The sequence below is a fragment of the Carettochelys insculpta genome, chromosome 4 (genome assembly GCF_033958435.1).
Source record: "Carettochelys insculpta isolate YL-2023 chromosome 4, ASM3395843v1, whole genome shotgun sequence".
In the NCBI taxonomy this organism is placed as follows: Eukaryota; Metazoa; Chordata; order Testudines; family Carettochelyidae; genus Carettochelys; species Carettochelys insculpta.
The window spans coordinates 105,772,974-105,796,866 of record NC_134140.1 but is presented as its reverse complement, the minus strand read 5'-3'; the positions used below and the strand labels follow the sequence as shown (position 1 = coordinate 105,796,866).

The 23,893-nt window shown below is 41.4% G+C and overlaps 1 protein-coding gene across 8 annotated transcripts in view; it reads right to left on the bottom strand.

Annotated features, from left to right (window-relative positions):
• Positions 1-23,732, bottom strand: part of CAMK2D (calcium/calmodulin dependent protein kinase II delta) — a 263,464-nt gene extending 239,732 nt beyond the window's left edge. For 2 of the 8 annotated variants that reach the window (XM_074993410.1, XM_074993408.1), the window contains exons 1-2: positions 23,063-23,728; positions 21,627-21,721 (exon numbers count right to left, since the gene is read on the bottom strand). In XM_074993410.1, the coding sequence (XP_074849511.1) occupies positions 21,627-21,721; positions 23,063-23,130 (163 nt within the window). In that variant the 5' untranslated portion in view covers positions 23,131-23,728. Of the gene's footprint in view, positions 1-21,626; positions 21,722-23,062 lie in introns of all 8 variants that reach the window. The other 6 variants (XM_074993405.1, XM_074993407.1, XM_074993411.1 and 3 more) reach the window with 6 other exon arrangements.
• Positions 23,733-23,893: the final 161 nt, after the last annotated feature.

Sequence of the window (23,893 nt, the reverse complement as noted above, 5' to 3'; positions counted from 1 at the left end):
ATGGTAAAGCTTAATATTCCAGTTACAGATACAGTAAGACAAAAAAAAAAAAAAAAGAAGAAGAAAGGAAAGGAAACTAAAACGCCAACTTTAAAGCCATCTTTGCATAGTCAAAAAAGCAACTAATTTTTTCAACTTTAAAATGGTTTTTCAAGTTTCCACAGTCAACACTAAAGGGAGAACATTACAACCACTCAAAGCAATTGTGAGAATTTGATGACAGCTTTGAAACATCCCTCTCTCCTGAGCGACATTTCACTTTTAAATGAGAAAAGTACAGATAGTCCCCGACTCACAAATGGGTTATGTTCTGAACACCTGGTCATAACCTGATTTGGTCGTAAGTCAGAAATACCCTCATACTGTAATCGCTCAACGTACGTGAGGGTTGCGTTCCACACAACCCTCACATACCTTGAATTTAGCACAAGTCAGGGAGGGATTGGGTTGTGGCCCTGTGAGGGGGCATGGGGGGTAAGCCTGGGGTGGGTTAAGGCTGCAGGGGTGGCAGGAGGGTGCAGCTGAGCTGGGGCTTGCAAGGGTTTGGACCTGGGCAGCAGATGGTTGGGGCGGGAGTTGAGCCTGGCCAGGGGGTTGGAGCTGGGGCTGCAGGAGTGGTGGGTAGCGGGGTTGGAGCTGGAGCCCCATGTGCCAGGTGTTGGGAGTCCCAGGTGCAGACTGAAGCCAGAGTCTCGTGTGCTGAGCAGTGTGATCTGGGGCCATGGTGGACTGGCGGGGGCGGGGGGCCAGTAGAGCCTCATGTACCTGCAGTGGCTGACAGCTGGAGCCCCACGTGCCGGTGTGGGTCTCAGCTGGGGCGGGGTTGAGCCAGGTGGAGTGGGGGGATTGAATGGGTGTAAACCAGGGTTGGGGACAGGGGGGAAGAGTGAGCTGGGGCCGCAGGAGGGAGGTGTTGAGCCAGGTGGGGGATTGAACGTGGGGGGGGTGCACTGGGGGGGGGGGTTGAGTGCAGGGGGGCCGGAGCCCCACTGGGGGCTGGGAGCCAGAGCCCCAGGCATAGGGATGGTGAGCTGGGGCAGCAGGGGGATTGAGCTAGGCAGGGGAGGGGTGCACCAAGGCGGGGTGCTTGAGCAGGGGTCAGGTTAGGGCCTAGTGCATGCTGAGCCAGACGCACAGAGGGGTGATCTGGGACCACACGGCAGTTGTGGGGGAGGAGGCCAGGTCCAGGTCCGCAAGAGTTGGGGCATGGGGGTTGGAGCCAGGTCCACATGGGTTGGAGGTGAGCCCCAGGCATGAGGCTGGAGCCCTCCCACTGGGGGCAGTGAGCTGGGGCATGCAGGGGAGGGGGTGTGAGCTGGAGGCTGGTCGTAAGTCAATGTATTCATCAGTCAGGGACCGCTGTACAGTCCATTATGAGAACTTCAAGTGGGGCAACCATGCTCATCATTTGGCAATTTATCTAATTAAAGTCACTTGTTGGACCATTTTGTTCAGATAGCCACAGAAGGTCTCATCAAGAAAACAATCCTACACTGGTCAGTTACTAAAAAGCCTTTATAAATACACTATTAGCAATAGATAAGTCGAAAGAAGGAAGAAGACAGAAGGGCTTGATTCTGATTTTCAATCTGATTTGTATTAATTTAGTTTCAAGAATGAATCAACTCCTTATCTCTATAAACCCATCAGTGGAACCTACGGTCTTAATGCAATAATCTTCCATTAGTTACTGTGCTAGAGCTGTAGTATGTGGGGTGTTACATAAAAGAAAAACTTTTGTTAAGTTTACTGAAAATTCTCTTAGATTTTTATCCTCCTTCAAAACTGTCATGGGATATTCTCTCATGGTGACCTGTATCCCTACTAGGACCCTCTTTCCATAATGAGGCAGCCCTTTCAATCTTCCTGGCATCTAAGAAGTACCTCACTTTCCATTCATCGCCATGGGAGGGGACAAGGCGCTCAAGACTCCATTCCCAGGTTGAGAACTATATTCTACACTATACCAAGTATAAGGTAACTAACAAATTAAAAATGGGCACATTTCAGACTTAATTCACTGGAGTCTAGACTATGTAAAAATAAGACCAATGCATATCAGGGGATGGATGTGTATAACATAAAAGTTAAGTGATCAGCTTGGAAAACGCTGTCATATGTTGAAAATGAAGCTAAACTGAGACAAGAAAATCTGGATAGAACCAAAAAAGTAGCAAATTTCAAATTCAGTTACATATCTGTAGATTCAGAAAAAAACCGTATAATACATTACTGTATCTAGTACAGAGACAGTTTCAAGAATATAGATATCATGGTGATCTATGAATAAAGAACTGAAAATTAAAATTTAGACACACCCAAAACACATGAAATTCAAAAGGCAGGAGGGAGAGTGGAGACAGAAGTTTCTTTGTTTGTTTTTATTGTTATTCTTATTATTTTTTATTTTCAAGCACAAACAAATTTCTGCTTTCTTGGTCACCTCTTCTAATATCTATATATAAAAGGTAAGATAATTAACTCTCTCCCTAGCAAAAAAAGAATAATCCCCAAAATAAGGAAGGCTTATGCTTATGATTTTGAGGCAGCTGATGTATGAGACCTACTCAGACCATATGCTAGCATTTTCATCTTGTGATGAAATTTTGAAGGTGTGCTGAGGAACAGGAAATGAGGACATCACTGGCGAGACAGAAATCAGAACTGTCAGTTCCAGTGATATTTTCTACATATGTACCAAAGTGACAGAATTACGATTGATGCTACCCTCAAACTGAGAAGAATGTGTTCTAGCTCATCATGATCCATCCAAGGATTCCGCACGAGAAGAACATGGACTTGTAAAACAAATAAGGCTCTAGGAAAGGAGGTATGGAGTGAAGGTTGTCCACAGTCTCCTGTAGTATTGAAGGTTGAGACCAGCTGTACACACAAATACACTTAATCAGCCAACTAAATTTTAAGCATCTAAGTAAGCCCATTTCTTTCAGTGCCTTTGCTTAAAGTGGGGCATGTTCCCAAGAACCTTACTGATGTACGGCCCAAAGCCAAGATTTGTTTAATACATTTAGCCATTACTGTAACATCTAACTTATTTAGCAGCATAAATCTCATTTTTAAAAATGATTTAGACATGCAGTCAATGAGATTGAGTTTCCTAAGTGCCTAAATCACTTAAAATGAGATTTGTGCTCCTAAGTAAGAGACTGCAACAGTGAGTACTTTGAAAACAAAAAAAAATCTGAAATCCAGTGTCTAGGTCAGCGAGGGGCAAACTACAGCCTGTGGGGCTAATCCCACCCTTCAGTCCAGCCTCCAAGCTCCCATTGGGGAGTAGGATTGAGATAGCCTTGCTGGAAGGAACTAGCCCATCTCCCAGGAACCACAGCGAACATGAGCAGCTAGCCACAGTGTCAGCTTCATCATGCTACCAGCCCAGATGCTCCAGGTGGGGTAGCTGCAGCACCACTAACCCCAGTGCTCCAGGTGGCACAGTTGGAGAGCAGAGGTGGTGGAGTCCGGGGGAGACATGGTCAAAGGGCATGGGTCCCCAGAGATCAGATGCAGCAAGCAGGAGGGATTGGATACTGGACAGGGTCCAGGCTGCATATGGCCATTGGTGGGGGGGGCGCACAGCCTCCTTGCATCCTTCCTTCTATACAATTTCCATCCCCCGTGAGGCTCTCAGACCATAATGTTTGCCTGAGCCAGGTCTAGATCATCTCCATATTAGAATGGGGTTTAGGGATAAATAGAAAGAACAAGAATCCAGCTATTGTGTATACTCTCTTGTGGTAATTTTAAACTTAATGCTCACTTTGTGGCTTTACATGAAGAAAAAAAGATTATGAGTGCCTGCCCAATTAAAGAACACAAAAGTATTATGTACATAACTGAAAGAAAAAGTATGAAATACAAATGCATACACTGTGTGTTTATCATGACAGATTGGGATTTCATAATTGAATTAGAAGTACTCAGCATTCACCTAACATCAGAGGTAGAAAAAAGTACCCCAAAAGTTACTTGAGTAAATTCAGCTGCCTTTTTTTGGGGTGGGGGATGTACTCAAATTCAAGTTACTCATGTCGTCTAGAAAACTACTTGAGTAAAAAGTACACCCATGTGCACACACACCACATCTAGATTGTACTCAAGTATGCACAAGTGAACACTGCTGCTCTGTTACTCAATTAACGTTTTGGGTATTTTTTCTACCCCTACCTAACATGCCACACATGAGTTTTACACTGCTGCCCATCATAGAAGAATCTGAGTACCTGCTACATAAAATCAGTAGTGAAATCACTTGTGGATGTCAGAGATGCTCTATCACTCCCCTTTTGAGGGAAAAAGCTTTGCTTGAGTTAGGGGTTTGAATTTTTAAATTATTTTAATTATTGTTTTGGCTAATTGATTAGCACTGGGTGGCTAGGTGGTTTCAGTGTTGGGTGGTTCATTCTTATGATGAAAATAAATGCTTGTCTGATGAAAATATTCCTACAAAGAAATGAGAAGAATGCAGGAAAAAAAAATCAATGGTACTTTCAAATATTCATCAACTCTTAAAAACAGGCCACATATTTTATCTAAATATGTATTTAGATGCTCAACTTTAACCATCTAAAGTTGAAAATTTTAGTAAATTTTTATAATGGAACCTGGCTGAAACCTGAACTTTACAGTTAAACCATGGCCCCATAATCTTATTTATGTAAGTTGTGTAGTCACATATTCCCCATTAGGCAACTAGTGAACTGAAGTAGCATACTCAAATTCATTGTTTACATTCAGGTCTATTGACTGAAGATAAAGAAAGCAGTGTGAGTAGGTAATATTGTATTACTTTACCATGTATGTGTTACAGCAGCTGAATCCCATTTTGAGTCTTAAGCCTGATAGTAACATAATTATCCAATAATGACAGCCTGTATTTTATTTAATACTAATGGAGCCAGGTGGTTTGTAAATTAATGTGCTGACTTATGTCATATGCTCCTTTTCTGTTTCAACACCAGGAACAAGCTATTTTCAGAGGCTTTTCTTCTTCCATACAATAGTTAGTACAATGTTCTGTGCCATCACTGAGCAAAATTCTCTACTTAGCTGAAATACACTGTGTTGTGGAACTCCCTCTCTGATGATTCAGGTCTCAAGAATTTATTGGAGAGAATGGCAGCTTATTTTCTAAAATCTAGTGGAAGCAGAAAATAAACACTAATTTCTTTTCTGTATTGTATTAACATCCACAATATTAAAAGAGCAAAAATGTTTAAATAAATGATTTTTCCACAGTAGGCAGAGATATTTAGAACGTTACCAGAAAACTAAACCCAATCAATCTAAAAATGTCCTATATGAAAACAAGGTAGGATAAAGTTCCACCCATAAATGCATGCCTCCCATACGTAAGCGTTTATCCCCAGACAACTTCTAAGTGAAACAAAAATTGCAAAATGCTATGGCGTACAGTAACTGATTTTCCAGAGATCATTTAGTCATTAAATATTTAAAATGTTTATTGTTATAAGTTGCATTATGAAACATGATCCTAGATAGATGACTGATCTCAGGCATCAGAATATACTTACTTACATCTTCAATCTGCTCCACTCTCTGTCCAGTGCATACTAAGGCCTGATCTTAAACACACACACAACCTTACACATATTAATAATCCCACTGAACTTTTCATGAGCTTAGTTGCTGGCCTGCTTCAAGAACAAAACCTAAAGGATTAATATAGTTTATAATTAACCTTCCAATATCAGCTAGACACATTCAGTGAGGCCAAGATTTTCCAAAAATAGGAACAGAAGATAAAGGTTCCCAGATCTGTATTTAAGCACTTAAATGGCCTGATGTTCAAAGGTTTGGAACACTCAGCAGTTGAAGTCAATGGGAGTTAGGTACTAAATTGCAATTTTGCTTTAGAATACTTTACACTCCAAAATAAGAGATCCTGGATGATCAGAACTTTAAAAAAACCAGGTCATTTCTTAAAGCACCTGTGGGATTTTTTCTCAAAGGCACAGTTTTTTGACAATTTTAGCCAGAAAATATAAAACAAAACCAACAGAAACCTTGTTATGCACTTGTACATGTCATTTTATTGACCAGAACAGCCATCAACTGTAATAATGCTCAGTTTTAACACCGGCAAATAAAATACTTCACTTTTACGTACGTTTCAATTTATTCAAAGTAAACAGTCTCAAACTGATTCAGTTTTCCTTTAAATGAACCATGAGTCAATTTGTAAGCGCTGGATTTTGTCATCACTTTCTTTAGCAATTTTCTTAAACACAAAAGCATGTGACCTTATAGAAACGAATGCTAATATTCAACAGAAACTATTCCTCGTTTAGCTTTATTTCAGCAGCACATGCCAATTTGGCCTTACACAGTAGAGGCAACAATGGCAGCAGGCTACAGAAAACCTTCATGTCAAATGCCGAATTAAATTTTTGCTATGAGAGCCACTGTTTTTGGTTCATTTCTCCTCAAATATACATGCAGGAGATTTAGAGACAGTACAGGAAAAATAGCACTTACACACATTAGCTACTGATTGTCTAGATGCAGACTTTCAAAACGTTATTCTGATTAATTCTTTGGCATAGGAACTAAGTGATGGCCTAATGGGGTGGAGAGATCACAAGTGATTCCAAGGGCTACTCGTGAGTCTTGTAGACAAAATTGGAGTTTTGTTGACAAAACTCAGGGAAGCGTCTACACACAAAATGTGTAGGCGCTCCAGGGGGCCCTTTTATCGACAGAGGGGATCAAAAGATCGATCCCCTTTTATGTGTAGATGCAATCTGGTGACAGAAGTTTTGTCGAAAAATCTCTTCCGACAGTGACTTCTGTAGAGAGATGCTTCTAGTGTAGACATAGCCAAGCTGTTTAAGTGCACGTCCAGTGAAAGCTTATTGCCTAAATGAATGTTGGGGATTAGAAAGACTCCACCTCCTTCCCAGAATCTCCACAGCATAGACTTCCCCCCTTTCTTCCTTCCCTGCCTGATCAGATGTAACAGAAAGGGCCTTTCTGTTCTCTTCTGTCTTCCCCACAGAATTTCTATCCCACACTAACCTGGCTCCAGTATTCCAGCCCAGCTGTACACTCTCTCCTACTTTTTTTCAGTCTGAACGTGACATGGCAAGCCATGGCAGCAACATCACAGCCAAGTGCATGGAGGAAAGATTAGGGTTCCAGCACAGGAAAGTCTGCCACCTTTCCATCTGGTAGAGGTCTAAGTCATGAGGGCTGCCTGACCCATTCCTCAGTAGGGGCACACAATGTAGGAGCTGTGTTAGGGCCCAACACAGGCAAGCTCCTACAGGGGGAGGGGATGCTAACTTGGTCAATGGCTTATTGTTGGGGCCCTATGAAGTTCACAGTCCACTTCTGTCAATTTCATGGTCATAAGCTTTTTAAAATAATAAACTTCAGGATTTCAGCCTCTCAAAACTGAAATTTACCAGTGTTATAACTGATGGGGTGCTGACCTGAAAAGGAGTTGAGGGGGAAATGCAAGGTGATTATAGGAAGGATACCCTTACTCCTGGTGTTGCTATTGGCAGTGATGCTGCCTGCAGAGCTGAGCAGCTCGAGAGCAGCAGTTGCGGGCCAGGAGCTCAGCTCTGAAGTCAGAGCTGCTACCAGCAGCAGCACAGATGTAACAATGTCCTGGTGTAGTAATGATGCTCTTACATCTGCTCTGCTACCTGCAGAGCTGGGACTCAGAATCCACAGCCCTCCTGTCACCCAACTCTGCAGGCAGCAGCACAGTAGTCAGATGTCATGTTATGGTGTTGCCATCCTTATTTCTGCACTGCTGTTAGCGCAGTGCAGCTTTCTGAGCAGAGTGCCTGGCCAACAGCTGCTGCTCTTTGGTCACCCAGCTCTGCAGGAAGCACAGAATTAATGGTGGCAGTACCATGACTCCCCTAAAATAACTTTGTGACTATCCTCCAACACCCTTTTGGCTCAAGATTCTCAATGTAAGTAACACTGGTCTCCCCAGGAAATTGGTATGATATAGGGTAAAAGCACACAGAAGACCAGATTTCACAGTCCATGTTGAGGCTTTCATGGTTGTAAAACTGGGTAGGGTCCTTCTCATTGTTAGTCCCACCCTGACCCCAAGATCAGAAATGGGCATGGTAGAAGATTCTAAGCCTGGTGCTCTTCTCAGCAGGCTTTTATACTGTCTAACTCCACTGATTTTTGTTACAACAGTTGAAAAATACCCAATTCAATAGGCAGTGGATCAGATACTTGCTATGCCTGTACTCTGGATGCAAAATTTGCCCTGGGAGCTTATCTACACGAAATCTCTATGCTTAACTATACAGACCTCTGCACCGTGGTCTGAGCAAACATATGCAAACAATAGTCATCCTGAACACTACTTAATTGGGTTTTCACCAAACATGTCACTTATTTCTATTTCACATATGTTGACTCAAGCAAACAAGCCAGGTTAATGTCATATATTATAGTCACTTCCGTTTCTCATGGCATCAAAATATTATGAAACAACATTTAAAGTAATTAAAAACTTTTCAAGGAAGAGTTTTAAGGTAATTCTATTTTAAAAAATATTTCTCCACAGAGAGAGAGAGAGAGAGAGAGAGAGAGAGAGAGAGTGTGTGTCTAAAAATACTCTACATTATTCCTTTAAGGAAAAGCTGAAAAAAAGATTTAACTAGCAAAAAAGTACTGAAGGCTGATAAACATTCCACTTTACAAAAGCTGCAAAGGAAAAATATCTTGATTTGGCATAGCTGGTTGTAATATATCTTTTAACATAAGAAGCCAGAACAGGTTACCTTTAAAAAGTTACGTGCCATATAAAAATGCAGAAAGACACTCATTAGGTTTTCATGATGAAATAATTCTCTCTCTTTTCATGCTGAACAGTCAAAACAACATCTATTGAAGGGTGTTTTCTCCACTGAAATTTGCTCAAGCCTTAAGGCATGCAATCTCTTGAGAAGCCTTTCTATGAAAGGCAGAATGCAAATCATCGTATGTTGTCATCAAACCTGGGTATCATTATCAACAAAACTTCAATGGTACCTTGAGCTGCCTTGCAGCAAATCAAGGTAATCTACACTACAGTACAAAATCTTCACTGCAATGCAGTACCACAGCAACCAAGAACTTCTCAATGATACATTGCATTTTAGTTTATAGTACTGATAAAAAGAAGTGCTTCTTTCACTGAAAGATTTGAATAGTCAGTCAAATGAACAAAACTAGAAGAGAAACAGACTAATTATAGACATCAAACTCAAAAAACACTTACACAAGGAATCTCTCAAACCACATTATTTAAGTACTGGTATGAGGTCCAATCTGCAATACCAATAACTCATAGGCCTACCTTGTCTGACTAAATCACAAACGCATCTACTGAAGAAGTTAAAATGTAAATGAAAGCTTAGACTTGGCAAATCCCATCAGATGTCAAATATAGGTATTATGGAGGTACTCCATCTGTTCCTACACCTGCATGAATATGCAACATGCCTGACTCTGCAGCACTTGCATTCATGTTGAAGAATATTATAATTAAGCAGTTTTTAATTACACTTAAGTAATGAAAAAAGTTCTGAAAGCACCTAAAACAAGACTCTTTGCTATAAGTAATGTTTGCTCATAAGCTCCATACACTGACAGTTCATATTTCCCATCCTTTAAACTTTGAGACAACAATTTTACAGCGTATGTATGCTGCGTTTATCAATTACATTAAATGGGGTGATTCTGAGAGCTATTTTCAATATATTCTACTTCTGAGGTTAGCAACCTTTCTGAGGTGGACTGGCTGAAATTTGACCCTTTGACCTCTATGTACAGTCCAAGTGCCAGTGATACTTTCTAAAGTCACCTGAAGTCCCCTGTGTGAGGGGAATTAGGGCTTGTCTTTCAGTCATGAGCTCATCTGACCAAAGAATTTTTTTTTTTTTAAAACAAGGCAGCATACTTTGTGGCACCCTGCATGGTGTTGGCTGTTCATATGCAAAGGGCACTGCATTGCTCTTCCTGAGCCACATAGCAGGAGTCAAACACACACAGTGGGTTGCATCTCCCTAGTCCTGCATAGTCAGGACCAGATAGGTCCTGAACAAGAGAATTTGTCCGACCAGGAGAGGTACACAGCTTTTGCTCCAGGCAGCTCCTGCCTCCCACTCCCCAGGGACTCCAGGCTCCCTGGATTGCCATGGGCTCCAGCTCTGCACTCCTGGAGCTGTCGCAAGGCTCTGGCAGGTGGGGGGTTCCAGTCCCAGCCCTAGCCCTGCACTGCAGCAGGGGCTATGGCTCCACCTCCGTGTTGCAGTGGGGGCTCAGGTTCCGGCCCCAATCCCATGGATGCGGGCTCAGCCCCAGGACTTTTTGCATGGGGGTAGGAGGGGCGTGGCTGAGCTGGTGCTACTGAAAATCAGCTCATGTGCTGGGTGGGTTGCTGACTCCTGCTCTACATTTTGGACTTCATTAGCATTTGTCTGAAAATGAATTTCCAATGCACCCTAACATTTTTTATTTTGATACATGCATGTGTTGGGGGGATGGATAGCAAAGTAATGCTAGCTTGGAATTTTAGGCTGAACACCCTGAATTCTGTCTACAGACATAACTAGGAAGATGAAGGATCTGAACACAGGAACAAAACAGACAGAAAACATACCTAATATCCATGTCTTAGAGTATTGCTATTTTTCATGTTTAGAAGCTTTTTTTTAAAGCTAATTAGATGGGAAACAATAATTCACTCTAGCCCAGATTCAGCAATGTATGTAACATAAGCATCTGCCTAATTTTGAAATCAATAAAACAACTCACCAATTAAAGATAGGCAATGCTTTAAAGTGCCTCACTGAGCTTGGGACTTAAATCACAACAGACATAAAATACTGATCTTTTGAGTATACTAAAGAACAAAATAAAAACATTCAATTGAATTTTTAAAATATTTAAATTTAATATTTAAAATTTATTTTCACATTTTAAGAAAACTAACTTATTACTGTACATGACATTCATATGAAGACGTGTAAGCACGCAAGTAATACTTTAGGTATGCCACACATACAGAGCAGTTTATGGACCCGATATCAAAATACTAATAAAAACCAGAAAAAAGAAAACAGCGGTCAAGTGGCACTTTAAAGACTAACAAAATAATTTATTAGGTGAGCTTATGTGGAACAGACCCACTTCTTCAGACCATAGCCATACCAGAACAGACTCAATATTTAAGGCACAGAGAACCAAAAATAGTAATCAAGGTTGACAAATCAGAAAAAAATCATCAGGGTGAGCAAATCAGAGAGTAGAGGGGCAGAAGAGGGGAGTCAAGAATTAGATTAAGCCAAGTATGCAAAAGAGCCCCTATAATGACCCAGAAAATTCCCATCCCCGTTCAAACCACGTGTTAATGTGTCAAATTTGAATATAAAAGAGAGTTCAGCAGTCTTTCTTTCCAGACTGTTGTGAAAATTCCTCTTTAGTACGATGCAAACATTTGCGTCTTACTGAAGAGGAATTTTCACAACAGTCTGGAAAGAGAGGCTGCTGAACTCTCTTTTATATTCAAATTTGACACATTAACACGTGGTTTGAACGGGGATGGGAATTTTCTGGGTCATTATAGGGGCTCTTTTGCATACTTCATCATCATCATCATCATCAATAACCATGGGCTCAGCGCCCACTGGTGTCTGATGCCTCTCTCACTATTTCCTTCCACCTTTCCCTATCCAGGGCAGAGTGGCTTAGTTTCTGTAGACTAGCTCCGCACCAATCTGTTACATCATCTATCCATTCTCTGTGGGGTCTGCCTCTCCTATTCGAACTATCCATTATGCCGAATACTAGGGTCTTGATTTGTCATTTGTCATTCATTCTGCAAATATGTCCAAATAGTTGTAGCTTCCATTTTATAAACTTCTGCAGCAGGTTCTGTTTCAGCTGCATCTTCCTATATAATTCCTCATTGGTGACCTTCTGCATCCATCCAATTCGCAGAATCTTTCTATAACAACTCCTTTCGAATGCCAATATTCTTCTTTTCGAATCTTTTGTTATCACCCATGTCTCACATCCATACAACATGCTGCTGAATACACGTTTTCAAGACGCCCAGCTTCATTCTTAAGCTAATTGCTTTGCTTTTCCAGATCTTATCCATCTCCTTCAAACTCGCTCTTGCTTTTGCTATTCTAGTCACTATTTCCTTCTTACAGTCTAGATCACTCCCCCGCCCCACCCCTCTACTCTCTGATTTGCTCACCTTGATAATTTTTTTCTGATTTGTCAACCTTGATTACTATTTTCGGTTCTCGGCGCCTTAAATATTGAGTCTGTTCTGGTATGGCTGTGGTCTGAAGAAGTGCGTCTGTCCCACAAAAGCTCACCTAATAAACTATTTTGTTAGTCTTTAAAGTACTACTTGACCGCTTTTTTGTTTTGATAGTATATAGACTGGCACGGCTTTCTCTCTGTTACTAAGATAAAAAGACTGAAAGAAGTAGCAAGGAGAACCACAACAGGATGTGGAAGAGCAAGTAATACAGTTGCCTGGATTCCTGGTTTTCAAAATACAGGTATTATTAAAAGATCACAAACTGAAAGTTCCATTCTGAAAATAGTTACTACTAAATATCTCTTTACTCCTGCTTGTACCCCTACTGAAGTCATTTGGACTGTGCAGGAGAGTATATATACACATGTGCAGTAGCAAATGTATATAGGACCAGGCACTTAATTTTTTTCCTCTTAATCTGTTTAAGAATAACCTTTGCTTTGAAATTTGATTTGAATTTAAGTAACAAAATACAGTACAAATTGAACCTCTCTAATCCAGAACTCTCTCGTCTGACAACATCTGTAATCTGGCATGATTTTAGTCAGCCGGATGACCACTTATCATGGGTACAGACAAGTTTCCTGTGGTCCTATAAAGTTTGCTTTCAGTCACCAGTCCTGGCTCTCAGTGTTCTGTGCTGTTATTTAGCTGTAATTTACCCCAAATGTCTTCTAAGAACCCATTAAACTGTAAAAGTGTTGGTAACATAGGTGACAGCACTGAAATATCATACAGTGAACTTGTAACACAAACAGAAATCTCAATAAGCCCTCCCCTCACGTTTCTGAGAGGGTCAAAGCACGAAGACAAATAGCAGATGTTGGCAAAAAGATTTTTTAATCAAAATATAAAACCCAGCAGGTGTCTGCAATATACTACAAGCTCCCAACAGTATTTTTGGCAGGGTGTGGGGGGCGCTGTGGTCCACAGCAGCAAAGCCGCTTGGAATGTTGAAGTAGGTGCCCAACTATCTTAGCCATGGGGGGAGATTCCCCCCTCAGTGGCAGTAAGCCCCTGAAAATCTGAGCCACTAGGGGAGACTGCCTCACAGTGGCTGTAAACCCCCAAATGTCTCCCCCGGTGGCTGTAAAACCCTAAATATCTTTCCCGCCCTTGGAGCCCTAAACACACGCAATCTATTATGTGGTGCTGCCTCGCAGCATGGTCACCACCGTACAGCAGGCACACCCTTTTACTGGGTTGGAAACTACCCACATAGTGTGGCTGAGCATGGGAAAGACCCAGACTGCATGGCACCTGTGGAGGAGGGAAGGGGGTTCACACACAAATGTGAACTACCGAGAAGTTTCTCTGCACCTTATGCAAGCACAACCCCCACAACAGCCTTGTTGTCATGTTGTGCGGCAGGGCAGTGGCTGGTACTACGCAGCACAGAAAAAAATAAGTATAGCAACAGAACAATGAACTCCCTGCAGGGGCTATTTGTAATGGGTAGATGTGCTCACAGAACTAATAGCAAAGAAAGAAAGATACTTCTCAAACTCTCATACAAACATGAGCCCACAGCCACAGGCTTCCTGCTCCCACTTTGAAATTAATGTCTTCCTGTTCCCTAGTTAACTTGAAAGCAGCAGCCGGAGCAGAACACTGAGGGGCACTGTGGGTTACATATGGGACACTTCCGGTTAAATTCAATTTTAAGACATAGTGCTTCCACACTGGCCTTTAATCAAACTTCTGAATTCGAGCTTGACACTATACCCATCAGACAACTGTGATACTGTAATCTCGATATCAGTGCTCCCTAAATCAAGCCAATAGTATTTACGCTGAAGGTAGTCATGTGATAATAGCAAGCTAACTGCCTTAAATTCCAATTTATCTCATAGTGTTGATGCAGCCTGAGTTACTAGGAAAAGGCCAATCAGGTGTAACTGAGTATCACTTCCTGTCATCCTAAATGAAACACTGAAAGGGCAACACAAAACCTTGACAGAAAACATGTTACCAATCAATCAACATACAATTAACCAGAGAATCTGCAAAACTTTACAAAAGCAAATGGCTTAGAACCCAGTTCTGTGGTCCTTGCATATACAAAACTGACATTTGAGATTATCAGATCAGATCCTTAAGAGTTTGTTTGAATGCAGTCCAAGAATATCTTCTAGTCATGCTAAAATTAACCAAATAAATAAATAAAAAGTCTAAATTGTATTAAAGTTTGTGTTTCAAGGTTATAATGATTACCTGCTGAGGTGAAAATGAAATTTTTCTCCATGGTAGACAGTATTGCACTACTTAGTGTATTAATGACATTTTCAGGACTTCTGCAAAACCATACAGCACTGATAGAGTCAAGTTACATGACTAAATGAGCTACTGGTTTATAGCGGTTTGGTAATTTCTCTCTCTTTGCCATGAAAAACTATGCTGAAAAAATATCACCTTGACTTCTTCATATTTCCATTTACCTCCCTACAGTATTTTAAAGGCTATGGTTTGCAAAATATTCTATACGGATAGATTTGCTTTGAGGCTGGAGTATTTCAATCTATAAAATTCCTCATTCTCCCAACAAAATGTCATTCCAAAAGGATGAATGCACTTCTTCAGCCTTTGGGCCCATCACAGTTATTTGTAAGAATCTGCAATTGGTGGGTTCACCTGTGGCACTGACTTGCGTACGGGGACTCTTCTGTGGGGAAAGTACAGAAAATATCTGTGAAGTACTTCTCTTTTTCATAAAATAGGAAGATGTTGAAAGGAGTGGCGAGGGGGCCCAATTGAAAAGACAACAAACAGCAGAAACCTCCAACAACCTATCCAAAGCTCTATGAAACTAATTGCAAGTCTCTCCATCACGTCAGTGGACTTTGGATCAGGTCATGGGTTGTCATGAATGAATGCCTGTAAAGGGTTAAATCCAGAGAAAGTGGGTGCCAGGTGAGCCAATGGGAAGAGAGAGGGATGGTTTGAATAAAAGCAGTTACTGATGAGGAGTCTTCTTGTGTATGACCAGAAGAAAGAGACACAAAAATGTTTAAGCCTAAACAGGGCTTAAGCAATTCAGTGAACATCCAGTCGACAAGGAGAACTAGGCAGACAGATATGAAAGTAGAAAGGAAATGTTTAGTCAAGATCAGATTTTTTTTTCTTTGGGGGGTGTGGTGTTGGTGTAGGACTTCTCAGGCTGGTTGAGGTACTCCCTTGTACTATAATTTCTAAACTTAATCCCAGGGAAGTAATTCTCTGTGCTTTTTTCTACCTTTTTGTTTTAAAAAAAAAAAAAGTTGCTCTGTGACTCCTAGTAATCAAATATGCTTTTTGTTTGTACGCTTGGTCTTTTGTTTTCTTAATAAATCACCTTTTTTTGTTTAAAAGGCAATGATTTGATTCTTGTGTCCTAGAGAAAGGTTTGTGTATATGCATGCGTAAGACTGAAAGGTCAGCTATCAGATTGCAGCTTAATTTCTTCCTCTCTCCCACTGAGCTCTCTCCAAAGGGAGGGTTAAGAGCTTGGGGCTACCCCACAGGGAAACATCCCGTGTGTCTTTCTGGGTTTTAAAAGTGTTTTGGTTTTCTTTGTGGTTTTTTTTGTGTTTTTTTTTTTTTTTTGGAGTGGGCAGGGGGACAGCTACGTCCCAGGCTCAGGGAATCCATAACTTTGAGGAGCTTTTAAGTAGAACCCTCTAAAGGCAAGGTATTTTTAAAGGCCTCTTGTGAGCCCCCACCTTCTGTATTAGGAGTGTCAGAGTAGGGACCAGCCTTGACATGACTAGGGAAAGAAAGGAAGTGATTACGTCTATGAGTTCCTGTCTCTGCCCCACAAATATATGTATGCTTTCCAAATATAGTTGCTCACCTTTCTACTGCAATGAACAAAGGGTTGGATGAGATACTTTTTGGCAAGACGGACACCACCACTTTAGTACTGTCCAGTTCCTATCAAATGGTAATCGGAAGGAGAGTACTTCTGGTTTCTACAGCCATAGTGCAGATTCAGATGAGTGAAATCACTACATCCTTTCAGTGATTCTGCTGAGCACACCAATTTCTGTTCCTTTTCAATCCAGCAATAGAGAGTCTGACATCAAAAGCATGATGGTTGCCAGAATTTTCCATATGTACTTATTGTGTGCAAAACACATATATTGTAAGTGGAGATTTACACCTTGATCCTGAAATGGGGTCTGCATAAGCAGAGGAGTCATCCACCAAGAGCTCATGATAGGGTTAAATCCACAAGAAAAAAAAAAACAAAAAACCTCTACTAGCCTGCAAGTCTGGCTCATGATAGGGCAAGATAGAATAAAAAAAATTGTAGAATAGCAAACTTTATTCATCCTAACTATGCCCACAAATAGGGCACCCTCTGCAAATAACAAACCAAAACTTATTGAAAAAACAAACATAGTAAGAAAAACACTCTTTAAAATGAAGCCTTGTACAATGCAGAAGCAGCACAGATAGACTGATCTTTGCTCTCTTCCCCATGTCTTTCCATGCTCTTTTCCAAATCTTCTGCCTTCTTTCACTGGTCTATTTTCCTACAGCATATTCATGCTCCTAGTTTATTTAGAACAAGTTCTTCTCATCCAAGTAGCCAACTGTTCATTTTCTAACAATATCAATCTGAATTAATTCTTCATACTTATTTAAAGTTTTGTAACATTGTTTTCAAGTGAAAAGCAGAACTTCTGCATGTTCCTTCTGAAATAGTAAGTTAACTAACACAAGAATAAATTACCAAAGGTGCATCTACAATGAAAAGTCCTACTCCTTTTATTGTTTAACAATTACAAATCAAAAGAGAAACACAGAACTGATGAAATTTCTGTTTTCAGTACAGCAGGATCTCAATATTCGCAGTGTTACGAACCCTCGCGAACGTTGAATTGTGCGAATACAGTACTGTGTGGGAGCCACTCCCACCTGGAGCCCAGCTGCCGGAGCTCCTCCCTGGGGGAAGGAAGTGGGTGCTCTTCACCCTGGGGAAAGCCACGGCAGCTGCCGGCACTCCATGCCCTGGAGCCCCAAGGAAGCGGCCACATGCAAATAACTTGAATTCGCGAACCTTAGGTTCACGAATGTTGAGACCCTACTGTATTATAACAAATCATGCGTTTTAAATCAAACTGCTCTCTGTAAAAAATAACACAACTTTAAAACAATAGTACTTTTTCCTAGTACAATTTGGATTACTTAGGTATGCGATCACATTCTGAATACATGTAATTTGGCGTTAGTTTTTAAAATAAGAACAACAGAAATGCAACGTGTTGTACCAAAGACTCCTCAGACAAAACAAATGAAAAAGAACATGTAGCACTTTAAATGCGAAAGTGATTAAAAATGCCTCTGTAAAGATTTAATTGTACAGGAAAACAGTGAATAAAGTGCAAGCAACAGACAGTCTTGTATGACCAGATTAAAATTTCATAGTGGAAGATCTATGAATCTAAAATGTTCAAATATACTCAAAAAAATATGTGTGAAGAAGCATACGGACAGAGCTATGCTAAATGAAACCCATAACTAAGAATATTAATAAAATTAAAAAAAAAATTGGTAAAATATAGTCAAAGGCTTTGTTTTTCCATATTATTTGTTGAAATACCTCTTTGTCAATTATACAAGTAAAAGGTTAATTAACCACTATGCCAATTTAGTGAACTAAACCAAAAACAGCCAGTCACCATAAGAGAATTTCTCCTCAGTGCAGAGTGCCTTCTTTATACTGGTGCAATGGAATGAAATTCACGTTATGAAACAGCCATCAGAATTATAACAGCATTCTCTGTATGATTTCATACACCAGTGAATTATAGTATGAAACCATGGAGGTCAACAGCTCCATCTCACAGTAGAAAGCATGCCAAGATGTAACAAGAGGTAAATAATGGTGTGGTTTCAAACAGTATCTAAACTACAACCCGCAAACCCATAACGTGTCATCTGGATATATCACATTACAACATATCACAGCTTGATGGTATATAACATACAGCTTCTATATAGCAAGAAACATCTGAAAATAGAGAAATTAGAAGGATGCTTTTAAATGGACTACAAATGGTTAGGTACATGTTTTTTCTAACCTGATGCATGCTTGTGAATTATTGGTTCATATCTGGAGCAATATACAGGATAAAATATAAAAAGGGTGTGTCTACACTAGGAACTAACTTCGAAGTTAGGCACTACATCAAAGTAGCAAGCAGAGAGAGAGTCTACATGAATTTTTCCCTTACTTCAAAGTTAACTTTGAAGTCAGGAGCTGAACTTCAAAGTCCTTACTCCATTCCCAGAAATAGAGTAGTGCCCTACTTCAAAGTTAAACTTCTAACTATGGTTTGTGTACACCCCCAACTTCAGAGTTACTTACTATTACGTAATCAACTTCGAAGCTATTTTTGTAGTGTAGACACAGCCTGTCTTTATAGTTTTACACATACAAATCTATAGATATATATGCACATGTTCAAGTGCATGCGCACACACACACACAAAGCAATTTGTTAGGTGTGTTAATATCCTCATTATCTGGACCACATTACTGCAACAGAATTGGAAGCAATTTTAGCAGAGCTGTGTGAAAACTATCTCTGCATAAGTCATCTGAGGGATGACCAAATTATTTGTGAAAATTTGTACAGGCAAAGCTGGACGGTTAATAGTCCCTACATCCACTGGCAATATATCATGTATACATATGTATCTGCAAGGAAACTGACATTTCCACAATCTAGTACCCCAGTTTAAAGTTTAAATCCACAAAAGGAAGGGAATTGCAAGTTGAATTCTTCAGTATCATTAATGCAGAAATCCAAGATCTATGGATGATGCTACACTGCTCAGTACACTCTCAATTCCCTTGGTGAAAATCCATTTAAAATTAATAGAACACACCAAAGATCAATACGGTCATGAATATGATGCAACAATTAGATAAATCAGAGCAAGAAAGGAGCAAAGTAAAACATATATATGGTCTACTGTGCTGCTTTTAGGAGTTTAAGGGAGACTCAACATTTATTTTAATATAAATGTCACCACTGTAACCACTATGATTGGATTGTAACATATTAGCCGTGTCTACACATGCACGCTACTTTGAAGTAGCGGCACTAACTTCAAAATAGCGCCCGTCACGGCTACACGTGTTGGGCGCTATTTCGATGTTAACATCGACGTTAAGCAGCAAGACGTCGAAGCCGCTAACCCCATGAGGGGATAGGAATAGCGCCCTACTTCGACGTTCAACGTTGAAGTAGGGACCGTGTAGTCGTTGCGCGTCCCGCAACTTCGAAATTGCGGGGTCCTCCATGGTGGCCATCAGCTGAGGAGTTGAGAGACGCTCTCTCTCCAGCCCCTGTGCGGCTGTATGGTCACCGTGTGCAGCAGCCCTTAGCCCAGGGCTAAGGATCCATGCTGCAGCCCAGGATCCAAGCCCAGCCCAGGATCCATGCTGCATGCACAGGGTCTGCAACCAGTTGTCGGCTCTGTGGATCTTGTGTTGTTTAGTGCAACTGTGTCTGGGAGGGGCCCTTTAAGGGAGAGGCTTGCTGTTGAGTCCGCCCTGTGACCCTGTCTGCAGCTGTGCCTGGCACCCTTATTTCGATGTGTGCTACTGTGGCGTGTAGACGTTCCCTCGCAGCGCCTATTTCGATGTGGTGCTGCGCAACGTCGATGTTGAACGTCGACGTTGCCAGCCCTGGAGGACGTGTAGACGTTATTCATCGAAATAGCCTATTTCGATGTAGCGTTCACGTGTAGACGTAGCCATTATGATTAAAGTATATGTTTAATACACATCATATATGATAAATACAAACAATTAATTAACAATCCTGTTATTGACAGTCTCTTGTGTCACAAGGGACTAAAATTTTTAAGCATTTGTCTGTTTTAAATGTCAATATTTTGCCTATTTTTTCATTTAAATATGTAAACTAACAGATCAACACTATCAGAGAGAAAGAGTTTAAAAACAAACTGTATTTTAAGAAAAAAGCTGTTCTCTCAAACCACAAGCTTCTATTTACTTTTCTCATCCTTCCATTAAAAAAACCAAGCCAACTCCTAAAAATGAACAGACTTGTTAGAAATATGGTTTTATAAACAAAAGGAAAAAAAAAAAAAGCACACACAGGAAGAGCCTGAAAATTAAAAGCTAGTGAAAAGTAAACTTTTATAGCCCTGTTACTGAGCTGAAAATAAAATTATATAATGTGAAATGTTGATCCCAACTGTAAAAGCAACATTAAAAGTTATATCTATGCCACCATATATTAGAAGAATTCAGTTATTTCATTAATTCATTTCATACATATATGAGTCCTGTTTCTGTACAATTCTTCTCTTGTATAAAACGTAAACCAGGCCACATAGGCAGGTTTACACACTGACATAGCTTGTTTACTCCTCATTTCCACGCTCATCACAAGGGCACAGATTCACACTAAAGTAAAGATAATGTTACGTTAACAGAGAATAATCTTTAATCCTAACATCCTAGTACAAGCATGTTAGTATGGATTTGCCAGAGAATAAATATAAGGCCTTTTTCAACAGTCCTAACATGAGTAAATACATAGTTTCTTTATTGCTGTGTAAACACACAACCATTGAGTAAATATACACTTGTAAAATACAGTCCCAAATTTATACCAAGTGAGGAAAATACAAATAGAAGAAAATGTGCCCTTGAGTGAAACAACAGTACAGTACAAATGCTTCACTTAACCATCGCTATCTGGTACACAAATAGTTACTTTATAAAATGTCTACCCTGTTGCAATACATTTTCATTTGGAAAAAAAAAAAACGTATGTGCAGGAGACAAATTTTTTTTCTAAACACATTCACTGTTAAATATGGCTTGATGAATTCAGTTCTTATTTTAATACAATGAAAGAATGCGATTCAATTAAGCTTTGACTTTTTTTATTAAATAAAATCTACTGAGAGCATTTTCTCAAAAAGTAATAAAAGAAAATGACATTCTAGACGGTTATTCAAATTTGCTCACATACAAAGCTGAAAAGCAGGTTTGCATTCTACAAAAATGCTTTATAATTTGTACATCTCCCCTTTTAGCATGACAGAACAGTAATTTCATATCTTAGCATTGCCAAAGATTATTCAAAAACCATGGGAAATCCAACTAATATTTTAGGTAAATGGAAAAAATATGGAGGAATAATAAATATCTGCTTGGTGTGTGCGTCTTACATATAATACTAAGGAGAAAAGGGAGTTCGGGAGGAAAAAAAAAAAAGGAGAGAGGCGCACTGAAAATATTGGGTTGAAAAATACGAACCTCTGGCAGACAGCTTTTTGGTGTTGATAATTTTGGCCGCATATTCTTGTCCTGTAGGAATTTTCACACATCTTCTCACCACTGAGAATGCCCCCCTGAAAACAATAACCAGAAATACATCAATATAGGGCTGTACTATTAGATAATGGTTCTAATAATTTGAATGTTTTAACTGATTTGATTGAAATGTACACTGTCAATAAGGGAGACAGAAAAATGAGGACACAATAGCAACTGATTCTATAAACTGCAACATTACATTGGATTTCAAGTGATCACAAAAGTCACAGACTCAATTAAAATACACGCTCAGCAAATTATAAGTGGAGGTATTTACACACCAGATACTTGAACATTTTTTACTGACTCTAAAAGCCTCAAATGCTCCGACTTCTTTACAGCCAGCAAGTGTTAAGTGTGAAAAATGAAATAACCTAAGTGAAAATTGCACCTCTGCCTCTGTCAACAGGAAGATTGTACTTATTTAAGCCCTGAGCCTATTTGTGTGACTAGGAAGTCATCTTAATGAATACAATGCTACAACACTACACAGGGACATTCCTACTCCTTGTAGAAAAGGAGCATGTGAATTAGACTGCTGTTTCCGACATAGTCTCCATGTTTTTAATGCCAAATGGTATCCCTACAAGCCTTTTCAAGTCATTTACACAACAAAATGACACAGCAATGAATTCTCAATTTAAACAAAAATCAGAGGGAAACTGGAGAACAGTTAATTTCAGGTATTAACAATTCCCAGCCATCAAGCTTCTTTGTGAATAATGGATGTGTATTTTCGAGTGTCTAAATACCCACACAGCTTTTCTGACCGTGGGCATGAAAAATACAGAAGCACACACTGCCCTGGGCAGAGCCTCCTCGTCTACCTCGGGTTTCTCACACACCTTAGCGAGAATGGTGGCTATAAATCCCGAAGAGAATGATAGATGTAGTGTGTCATAAAGAGCAAGAACAACAACATTTCACAAATAACAAGAGGCAGGGAGGGGGCAAGTTACAGTCAGGCAGGGTCGTCCTTTCCCCCATTTGAAAGCTGTATGCCCAGCTGGGCTTTCTGCCCCAGTAAATGCGGGATCTAACTGCATCAAGTATAAGACAGACATGCAGCCAGAGCAGAGAGGTAGCGGTGTCTATAAAATATGCATTGATCTTTAGGTACGTGTCTGGGGTGAATACTCCCTTCCCCAGTGACAGCTCCAACTGCGGAGCCCAGCAACACACCGAAGTCTCCTTTGCAAAGGACCTGAGGCAGCTGCCAGCCTGACCCTCCTTTCCTTTTACCCCCCGACAAAAGCCACCTCTTTGCCGAGCCTTAAGCCGTCAAACCACCTCCCGCAACCGACATACCCCTCCTCTCCGCTCTGGGACCACCGCCCCCATCCCGCACAGGCTGCAGCGGCCGGCAGGACACTTACTTCCCAAGCTCTTCGAAGAGCTGGTACTCGTCGGTGAACCTGGTGCAGGTGGTGGTTGAAGCCATCATGAGTCCAGACTGCTGCTGCCGGCGCCTGGGCGGCAGAGAGGGGCGGAAAAGCGGCGAGCCGCGTTTCTTCTCCTTCCCGCGGGTGGGCGGACGTCCCCCCTCGCTGCCTTGTTCACTTTCTCGCCGGATGGTTGCAGAGGAGGGGAGGGGTGAGGAGCTCCACGCCGCCGGGCGAGCTGCCCCTGCCGCTCTTCCTTGGGGCCGATCGGCTCTTCGTCGTCCCTACAGCCCGGGCGTGTCAGTCCAGGGGGAAATGGCCCGCGAAAGGGAAAGCAAAAGCAGCCGACCGGCAGCGCGTGAGGGAGAAAGGCGGCCAGCCCAGCAGCGGCTACGAACAAAACAGCTAGGTGGCGGGTAGGAGGAGGAGCGGGGACTCAGCTGCAGCCCCTGTCCACCCCGCCTTTGCTCCGCGCGGGGCCTGGGCGGCAGCAGCAGAAGGAGCCGGCCTGCGGGGAGCTGTGCGGCTCGTCCGGCCGCCGCTCCTGACAGCCGCGGCGCAGCGCTGGGGAAGAAGAGGACCGGCCGAGCCGGAGAAGTAAGGGCAGAGGGGAGGGTCCTTCTCCTCCTGCGGCAGCTGCCGCTCCCGTCTCCGTCCCCCTCCCTCTGGCGCGCGGCTCCCTCTAGCGGCGCTCGCGGGCGCTCCGCGGGTTTTCCACGGAAGACGGGCTCTGCGGCCGCCCCCTTGCATTCAAACTAGCGAGCAGACGTCGCCTTCCCGCCTCTTTCGTATTGTACCGCGCTCGCGCCGTGGGGGCGCCGGGCA